At 49.6% G+C, this 10,455-nt stretch overlaps 1 protein-coding gene across 1 annotated transcript; it reads left to right on the forward strand.

Moving 5' to 3' along the window:
* The first annotated feature begins 3 nt into the window (after window positions 1-3).
* COA4 (cytochrome c oxidase assembly factor 4 homolog) lies at window positions 4-3,031 on the forward strand. Its single transcript, XM_073334561.1, has 2 exons — window positions 4-103; window positions 2,490-3,031. The coding sequence occupies exon 2, from the start codon at window positions 2,500-2,502 to the stop codon at window positions 2,752-2,754; it is 255 nt and encodes an 84-aa protein (XP_073190662.1). The 5' UTR covers window positions 4-103; window positions 2,490-2,499; the 3' UTR covers window positions 2,755-3,031.
* Window positions 3,032-10,455: the final 7,424 nt, after the last annotated feature.

Here is a 10,455-nt window from a genome sequence, read left to right on the forward strand (position 1 = left end):
CCAATAGGAACGCGCCTCCCCCCCTTCCCCCGCTACCGAATCCTTAAAGGGGCCGCGAGGCGGCGGCGGCGGCGCCTGGTCCCGAGGCTGCTGCCGGGCTCAGGTCAGAGGCGGCTGCTCGCACCCCCCCCCCCCCCGCCCGCGCGTGTCCGTGACCCGGCCCGGGGGCTGCTGTGGGGGGCGCCGCTCTGGGCTGGCACAGGGGGCTCGGGCCTGTGCTGGGCGGGGCCGCCCCCGGGGGAGGGGAGCGGTGCCGGGGGGAGCCCTCAGGGGTGGCCGCGGGGGGCTGTGCTGGGGGCCCCTGGGGGCCGGGCCCGCCCCGGGGGTGTGGGGGGGAGCTGTCCTGAGGCCCCCTTGGTGGGGAGGGGGGGAGCTGTCCTGAGGCCCCCTTGGTGGGGAGGGGGGGAGTTTTAAGCCGGGCTCTCCTGGTTCCGTTTCCACCTCGGCCAGCTGGGCTCTGGCTCCCCAAATCTCCCTCCCCTGGGATTTCAATCGGGCAGCAAATGAATCCTCCCTTTCGGCCCTAAGCTGCTGTGAGATGCCACCGTGCGCTGTTAACCAGTGGCCACGTCTCACCCCAGCCGTGGCCATGTGCGCGCCTGGGGTTCGGTGAGCCTGACTTCAGGGCCGGGCAAACTGGTCGAAACTATAGTAAAGAACTAAACTGTCAGACACGCAGGGGAGCATAAGTTGTTGGGGAAGAGTCAACATGGTTTTTGTAAAGGGAAATCATGCCTCACCAATCTACTCGAATTCTTTGAGAGGGCCAACAAGCCTGTGGACAAGGGGGATCCAGTGGACATAGTGTACTTAGATTTTCAGAAAGCCTGTGCCAATGTTTCTCACCAAGGCTCTTAAGCAAAGTAAGCTGTCATGGGATAAGAGGGAAGGTGCTCTTGTGTGTATAAAAAGATCTTCTACACTTTCCACAGTATGCATCCGATGAAGTGAGCTGTAGCTCACGAAAGCTTATGCTCAAATAAATTGGTTAGTCTCTAAGGTGCCACAAGTCCTCCTTTTCTTTTTGTGAATACAGACTAACACGGCTGCTACTCTGAAACCTGGTTAAAAGATCGGAAACATAACCTCAGAGTGTAGACCAGCCCAAAGGGTAGGAATAAAGGGTCAGAATGGAGAGAGGTAAATAGTGGTGTCCCCCTGCAGGTCTGTACTGGTCCAGTCCTATTCAACATATTAATAAATGATCTGGGAAAAGGGGTAAACAGTGAAGGGGCAACATTTGCAGATGATACAAAACTACTCAAGATAGTTAGTTCCAGGCAGACTGCGAAGAGCTACAAAAGGATCTCTCAAAACTGGGTGACTGGGCAACAAAAATGGCAGATGAAATTCAAGTGTTGATAAATACAAAGTAATGCACACTGGAAAACATCATCCCAACTATACATATAAAATGATGGGGTCTAAATTATCTTTTACGGTTCAGGAAAGAGGTCTTGGAGTCATTGTGAATAGTTTTCTGAAAACATCCACTCAGTGTGCAGTGGCAGTCAAAAAAGCGAACAGAATGTTGGGAATCATTAAGAAAGGGATAGATAAGGCAAAATATCATACTGCCTCTATATAAATCCATGGTACGCCCACATCTTGAATACTGCGTGCAGATGTGGTTGCCCCATGTCAAAAAGGATATATTGGAATTGAAAAAGGTTCAGAAAAGGTCAACAAAAATAATTAGGGGTATGGAATGGCTTCCTTATGAGGAGAGAGTAATAAGACTGGGACTTTTCAGCTTGAAAAAGAGATGACTAAGGGGGGGCATATTATTGAAGGTCTATAAAATCATAACTGGTGTGGAGAAAGTAAATAAGGAAGTGTTATTTACTACTTCTCAAAACACAAGAAGTAAGGGGTCACTAAATGAAATTAATAGCCACAGGTTTAAAACAAACAAAAGGAAGTATTTCTTCACACAATTCACAGTCAACCTGTGGAACTCTTTGCCGGAGGATGTTGTGAAGGCCAAGACTCTAAGAGGGTTCGAAAAAGAACTTGATAGTTCATGGAGGATAGGTCCATCAATGGATGCATCCGATGAAGTGAGCTGTAGCTCACGAAAGCTTATGCTCAAATAAATTTGTTAGTCTCTGAGGTGCCATAAGTCCTCCTTTTCTTTTTGCGGATACAGACTAACACGGCTGCTACTCTGAAACCTGTCATTAAATCTTTAATGTTTGTAAAATTCTTTGAGTTCCCTAGAAGATGCTATAGCAGGGCAAAATATTCACAAGGAGTATGGGAGGTCCCGCCAAGGTGGGGGTGGCAGTAGGTAATGCTGGGAACATGGATATGCAGAGTGAAGGCTGGGAGTACAGTATCTCCACTGGCTCTTCTCCCCTCCTTCCCTATCATTTCTTGTTTGTGATTCCCCAGCAGCACAAGCCCTGTGACTGAGTTTTTGTGACAGAGTTTTCTAATGACATTTTCCTCCCCCCTCTGCTACTCTCCTCTGATCCGTTACTCCTTAGATCCAACAAGATGTCTGGTCCCAGCCCTCAAGGTCACAACTGGAGCCAGAAGTCCGAAGACGAGGAGGATCCCTTGGATCAAATGATCTTGCGCACTGGCTGTGCCACTTTCCATTATGCAGTGCAGGAGTGCATGGCTGAACACCAGGACTGGAGGAAGTGTCAGCAGCAGGTACAGGCCTTCAAGGACTGCATGAAGGAACATCAGAAGCAACGAACAGAGGAACTGCAGAAGAGGCAAAGGTTAGCCCAGGCCAAGAGTTGACAGAAAAGACTCAAGCTTGAAGCTCAAGGGATCCAAGAGTCCAACTCAGCCAGAGCATGGAGAATTTAACTCCTGAGAAATATCCTGCTGAATCAGAGGGATAAAACCTTTTCTCTCTTGGGACCTGGCACATGCATTAAGGGGACTGATCACAGTAATCAGGATGGGGGTGGCTTTGCTGATTATGTGTCACTGAATATTTTTTTACAGTGGAAATATCAGGTAAAAATTTATTTTAAATTTTCAGGTGAAAAAATAAATGGATTTATTGTTCCTACTTTGGGCAATCCTATCATTCCTGTTCTGTCTCATGTTGTTCTATAGCCCCCATCGCTGTAATACAGGAGCTGAGGATGATTTAACATTGTACCCAGGGCAGCCACTGGTACATTCTCCGTTCAATGCACTCACGCTATGTAAGAAATAAAAAAGGATTATTTGGGTGGCACTGCTTGTATAGGTTTAGTTCAACTAACCCCATGTTGACAGGCTGGGTAATTGCTGGGACATCAAATTTATACCAAATCTTTCAGGCTGACCGGTCCAAAGCATTTCACAAACTGTATACCTACAGAAAGAAAAGGAGGACTTGTGGCACCTTAGAGACTAATAAATTTATTTGAGCATGTTAGTCTCTAAGGTGCCACAAGTCCTCCTTTTCTTTTTGCGGATACAGACTAACACGGCTGCTACTCTGAAACCTGTATACCTACAGGACTCCCTTCACCCAGTCACCTCTAGGGTGGAGGATCAGCAAACGGACACACCTGGTGCTGCACACCCTTGCTAAGGCGGAATTTTGCCTAAGGCCTGGTCTATACTAAACAGTTAGGCTGACCCAGCTACGTTGCTCAGGAGTGCGAAAAATCCACACCCTTAAGCAATGTGGTAGAGCTGATCTAACCCCCAGTGTAGACAGTGTTGGTTGATGGAATGTTGGTAGATGGAAGAATTCTTCCATCCACCTCACTACTGCCTCTTGGTGAGGTGGATTGGGAGGGCAGGGGAGGGATAGCTCAGTGGGTTGAGCATTGGCCTGCTAAACCCAGAGTTGTTAGTTCAATCCTTGAGGGGGCCATTTAGGGATCTGGGGCAAAAATTGGGGATTGGTCCTGCTTTGAGCAGGGAGTTGGACTAGATGACCTCCTGAGGTCCCTTCCAAGCCTGATATTCTATGATTAACTACAAGAATGGGAGAACCCCTCCTGTCAGCACTGATAGCTGTGCTGCTATAGGGGTTTAAAGTGTATACAAGCCCTGAGGCCATACACAATGTCCTGCACTTGAAGATCCAATGGTACTTTCTATATCATCTGTGCAGAGCGCACACAGCTTTGGTTTGTAAACTGTCATCTGAAAAAAGAAAAGGAGTACTTGTGGCACCTTAGAGACTACCCAATTTATTTGAGCATAAGGTTTCGTGAGCTACAGCTCACTTCATCGGATGCATCCGATGAAGTGAGCTGTAGCTCACGAAACCTTATGCTCAAATAAATTGGGTAGTCTCTAAGGTGCCACAAATACTCCTTTTCTTTTTGCAAATACAGACTAACATGGCTGCTACTCTGAAACCAGTCATCTGAAAGGCTCTGCATAAACAAAGTGAGTTCTATGCATTTTACTGAGGATGAAGGGTAGAATCAAATGCACTGAGGTTTGAATCTGCTATTCCAAGGAGTTTGTGTACTGTGTACTACAAACATTAATTACATTTGAAGAACATGATTCAGGTTGCAAAGTCAAGCACTCAAAACGTTAGGAGACACCAGAATTAAGGTTGTCTGTGAAATCTTAATTCAGCCCCCTTGTGCATTGAATAACGGTGGCCTGTGCCTTGAAGGGCCTGGGGCCTGCCAACTCTGTTTCCTATTTCAGACCCAGTTGAGAAGGGGTCAGGTATCTTCTATAAAGGGCTGAGAGGGGTGAGCGAAAGGGAAACTCAGCAACTCTAGAGCCTGCAGAATGGAAGCTGGAAGGGCCTGATGACAGCAGAGGGTCAGTGGGGAGCCGTGTGCATGCACTGGGGGGCAGGTGGGACAGAGACTAAGGCTTTAGAAAGCTCCTCTGGCTAGAAGGGGAGAGGATGGGGGGGCTGCTGGGATCAGGCACTAAACTCCTACAGCAGACTGGCCAGCCTTTGTGGACAGTGGGAAAGGAGGAAATTGAAGGGAGCAGCTGTCCCTAACCACACTCCTGCTGGAAGAGGCTGGCCAAGAGGGTTTAAATGCCTCACCCCTTTCCAGCCCAGTTGGGCTATAGGGGAGAGCTCTCCCGCTCCAGAGGAGGAATGGGGCTGGGGCATTGGTCACCTTCTCAGCCCCCTACACGAGGGGGAACTCAGGCTTCCTAATCCTCCTCTGGAGGCTCCATCCCTCACAAGGCCCAAACAGTCACGGCCAGTGAGAAGTGTGTGCACATCCGTGGTGGGAGCACTGAAAATAAATGTCCCCTAAGATGCCTTTGCTGACGGAGAAGGGACAAAGGCACTTGTTCAGAGCGGGGTCCCTGGCAGCCTCCTCCAGGCCAGTCTTCTAATGTCATTGTACAGGGGCACACTTAGTGCTCAGGGCAGTCTGGAGCGAGCCAGGCCCCTGACAGCGCTGCAGACCCATCTGCTCTCTCTGTCAGCAGGTGCAATAGGAACAGCAGCAGCAGCAGTCTCCCCACCGGTCCCGCAACGTTCCTGCGGTGAGCCTCAGTTCAGAGTGGCCAGGGGCCTCACTCGGGCAGAGTCTGAACCGCTGATCTGGCCCCCTTTGTACCTCGAGGTGCAAACCCTGAGGCTGCGGTGTCACTGGCTGACCTACTCTTGCACCAGCGCTGCCCTCTGCTGGCACTACTGTGCACTGACAGATTCAAAAGCTCCGTGTCTGGGCCTGGTTTGTACTGACAATGGCGGTTGCTGTGGGGCAGGAATTGGCTTGGAGCCCTGTGGGCGGTGGGCAGCGACAGACCCTGGGAGAGGCCTGGCAGACCCAGCCACACTGGAGCTGTTGGGGGAAGTATATGCTGCAGCAGGAAGAGCCCTTACAAGGCTGCAGCGTGCCCCCTCCCACAACCCGAGGAGGGATTCAGCCAGGAGTGCCCCATGCATTCAGCACAGTCAGCAGGGGGTGGAGGAACCATGGTGTCACTTACTTTATGTGCCCCGTTCTAGGTAACAACAGGGGAGGACTCCACGGTTGTTAAACTAAATGGCTCTTTGTTACAGCAACTATTTACCAAGCTATTCCAGCCACGCACACACAGACTGACTTCCTACAGCCTCCTAGGGTGGCCGCTCATGCATCCCCAGACTACTGGACCTTGCAGTGCTCCTGGGAATGGTATGGGCCTGCAGGCATGGGCTGCCCCGCCCGGACCTGCATGACCCCACTCCTGCTGACGTGACCTGTGCTGCCCAGAGGACATCAATTTGAAAAGCAGTGAGGTCATGCCAGCGAGGGTGGAGTCTGGAGTGGCGCACTCTTCAACATGGCATCCCCCATCCAATGCCAGACAAAATCACATCTATGACAGGGGGCACACCGTAGAAAAGCAGAACTGTCCCAGCTTAAAACTGGACGAATGGCCTGCCTAGTGCCTCCTCCAAACACCTCCATCCTGCAGCATGTGCTCTTCCTGCCACACTCCATGATGTCTGCTCCATCTTTCCAGTATTGCCAACTTCAAGAGATCACAAATCATGAGTCAGACTCCCCAAAATCATGAGATTGGCCCAAAAATCATGACTTTCTTTTTTGAAAAAAGATTAGATTGTGTTTTTTAGGTCCATCTCTTGATGTCTGAACTCTCCTTGCCAGTCCCCAGGGTGTGTGGATGTGACAATAGAGTTGCCCACTCTTCCACAGGTACTGTCTAAGGTGATTTCTGGCCCCTGCTGCAGGAGCTCTCACCCCCACATCTGCCCATCTCCTGCCCAGCGATTAATCCTGTCCCCCAATCCCCCACCAGTTCTCTCCCCACCCCACTCCCCTCAGTTCAGCCCCCCTACCCCATTGACCTCCACCAGCCTTAGTTCACCCTCCCATCACTCACCCCATCAGCCCCCACCCTACTCACTTCAGCCTCCCTGTAGCCCTCCCAGCCTCACCTCTGTTCCTCTTAAGGTTCTTCACCCTCCATTTCCCAGGCTGGCAGCTGAAGCGCTGGGGCAGATGACAGGATTTCTAAGTAAAATTAAGCCACACTTTTAGAATTCTCAAATGTCTGGGTTTTTTGTTTTTTTCCTTTTCTTTTCAGTTTATTCAACTGCTCATTTGAGGGTAGGCCCTCCCCCTTCTCTCTCAGATGAAGTTTCTCTTCCCTGCTGGGTTGTAGCCACACGGTCTCTTGCCCCAGGATAGTGAGTTTGTGTGTGTGGTTTTTGGGAGGGGGGTGAGGGGGTGAGAGAACCTGGATTTGTGCAGGAAATGGCCCAACTTTATTATCATGCACATTGTGTAAAGAGTTGTCACTTTGGATGGGCTATCACCAGCAGGAGAGTGAATTTGTGGGGGGATGGAGGGTGAGAAAACCTGGATTTGTGCTGGAAATGGCCCACCTGATGATCACTTTAGATAAACTATTACCAGCAGGACAGTGGGGTGGAAGGAGGTATTTTTTCATATTCTCTGTGTATAAATAAAGTCTGCTGCAGTTTCCACGGCATGCATCCGATGAAGTGAGCTGTAGCTCACGAAAGCTCATGCTCAAATAAATTGGTTAGTCTCTAAGGTGCCACAAGTACTCCTTTTCTTTTTGCGAATACAGACTAACACGGCTGTTACTCTGAAAAACTGGTTAGCTGGAGAGCCTTCTTTCTAATACGCAAATGAATTTTCATTATCTTTCAAGTTTCAGAGTGCTACTTTGGAATTACCTGCCTGGTGGAGAAACCACATTCCTTTGTTTAGGGTGGGGTAATTCCTGTCTGACTGGAAACACATTTGTGCCAGGGCTGGAAAAAAATTTAAAAATCCTGACATTTGAGAGTTGAATCGCAAGATCATGAGCGAGGCTTCATTTTCCTCACAAATGTGTCTTTCGTGATCTATTTGAGAGTTGGCATGTCTGTCTTTCCTTTAAATAAACCAGAGGTTTGGGCCAGAGGCCACTAGCACACAGAGCCTGTGCAGGAACAGGGCCTTTTCCACCAGCCCACTGCAGGCTCATAAATATGCTGGTCTTCGAAGCCAGGTCCCCTTGCCTCGTTGTGTTCCTGCTAGGTGTATTGCTGCCTTCTTTCTGCTGGGTGGCTTCCTGGTGGTCTTCTGTATTGATGATACACCCCATAGCTTCTGACTCCCCTGCATCCAGCCGACTAATCAGCATACAGGGCCCCAGTTACAAAGGTGTGAAAAAGCAGGCTAATGAGGACAGAAGGTAGAAAGTTGGGGCCCAGATATAAACAATTATTCCATTCCCCTGCCCCATCTCTGTATAGCGCCCCCTGGTGGGGCACAGCATGGTAGCTATATGGGTGCTCTGTATAAAGCACTACTTCTTGGTCCACCTTCATTCATCCCTGAGTGCGTCACCTCCATGCTAAATCTACTGCTACGCGCCTGAACTGATTAAACCAGGGCTTGGATTTTAAAACTGAGGGGACTGACTCTCTTTATAAAGTAAGTGCTGGAGAATGGGGGTCATTTGCAATGAGACAAGATGTTTCCAGCACCAGGTTGGCTCCAACACAGCAGAATGGTGGGGCCCAGTTATAGACTGGTGAAAAACCAGGGTATAATCAGGAATGATGCACGATAGTCTAGCCCCAACACACACAACAGGTTATGGCACAGTTCTAAACCGTTCTGGGTGAAATCTTTGCCCTGCTAAGCCAATATGGGTTTTGCTGTTACTTTCAATGGAGCCAGAATTTCACCCTATTACTCCACTAACCCCTAAAATGCTATTGTGTGGATCCACAGGTAGGGCTTAGACTTGAAAGACATGGATGCAGGGAAGCAAACAGCACCTCTTTCCCAACCCCTCCTCACAAGAGCCATCCCTGAGAGGGTCAACTCTATCCTCTCTACTTAATCTACATCTAACATAGTGTTCGGATCCTTTCCCCCATGAAAGCAGAACTCAGATTTTAGAACTGGGACATTGGCTTTTCTCCTAATAGAACTAAAAGTGGGGTAATTAAGCAGCAGGTGGGATGGTTCCAACTCAGAGTCAGCTCAAACTCAAAAGCAAATGCTCACCTGGTAGAATATGGGGACTCAAGTCATGGAGCTGGAAAAACCAAGATAATGAGGAATAAAAAAGGACAGTCAGTGCCACTGTCAGTTCAATCCCAAACGTGTGTCAAATCACACAAGCCAAATGCTCTGCTGTTGGACCAATGCCCTCTGTATTCCTCAGGCCCAAACTAGGAACAAATCCAGCATCTGGAACTTAACAGAAATGCATTTTCCAGGCGGTGCTATCTACCTCCCTTTACTGATGTGGTTGGGGGGGAGGGAGGGAGAGAATTGGTTAAACAGAACAACAGATGAATGGAGTCTCTTGTTCTTCATCCCCTCTGCGAATACACGCATACTGGAGATACAGGGTTTCTCATAGGCCAAGGAAGAAAACATCTGTGGGAGCCCCCTGTTAAGGTACTGGCAGCTTGTCACAGCTCCTCAGTATTCCTGGGTGAGTGCAGAGCTGTGAGACTCCAACCTCCTGTCATAGCTTTTGTGTAATGCAGGCGTCAGGGCTTTTTGGACACAACTAGCTCGTTGGCTGCTGTCTTACTTTAGTAAGTGAGGGCAGCAAGAGAGCGATCTGCCTGGTGCGAGGCCCGGGCAAATGCACAAAAACAAATCCCCCACTTTTCTAGTGGGTTTTAAGTCCAGATGTTCCAAAACAGGTGCCTAAATAAGGACTGAGGAACCTATATACCACGGCCTGATTTTTCAGAGGGTACGTCTCCACCACAGCTGGAAGCAGGTTGGAGCTAGCGAGCTAAAAATAGCAGCATGCATGCTGCGGCTCCAGCAACGGCTGGGGTAGCTGCCTGAGTCCAGGACCGCCGGACCCCCGGGGTCTGAGCTCAGGTGGCTACCCTGCGCCTCCGTCTGTGCTGCCCGGCCGCACTGCTATTTTTAGCCTGCTTGCTTGGGCAGCGGCAGCGGGAGCCCACCTAGCCAGGCTGGGACACCGCTGCAGTGTGGACACTCTAACCCGCCCAGCGCCCCAGCCACTTCCGCGGCAGTTAATTGGCGCTACTGGCTGCTCAGCCCATTTTAAAATCTGGCCACATATCAAGGGGTCTAAATAAGAGCACAGGAGCCGGACTCCAGGCATCTGATTTTGAAAATCTCAGCCTAAAAACCTGCAAATAAATCAGAAAAACAACTTGGATTTAACAAGAGCTTAACAGAACAGCACAGCAAGGGACAATGTTCTGAACTATTCCACCAGACTCACTCCCTCGTCCCCCAAACTCCTCAGCAGGCTGTCAGGAGACAACACATGCAGCCAACGAAACAGCAAGAAGCATTCTATCCGAATCAACTCTCATCGGCCGACTGTGCACTGAGGAGATTGGGAAAGCTACTTTTTCCACAGTCAACCTTTCTGTCGCTACTACACACCATTTACAATTCAAGTCAAAAGGACAACCAGCAGGGACCTTAAAACCGGTCTTGGCAACAACTGCCATGTGAGAAAGCCCAGTTATATTTCTTATTGCTGGTTAAGAGGAGTATCAGTATTTACCTCCAAGAT

This window comes from Lepidochelys kempii, chromosome 1 (assembly GCF_965140265.1).
Source record: "Lepidochelys kempii isolate rLepKem1 chromosome 1, rLepKem1.hap2, whole genome shotgun sequence".
In the NCBI taxonomy this organism is placed as follows: domain Eukaryota; kingdom Metazoa; phylum Chordata; order Testudines; family Cheloniidae; genus Lepidochelys; species Lepidochelys kempii.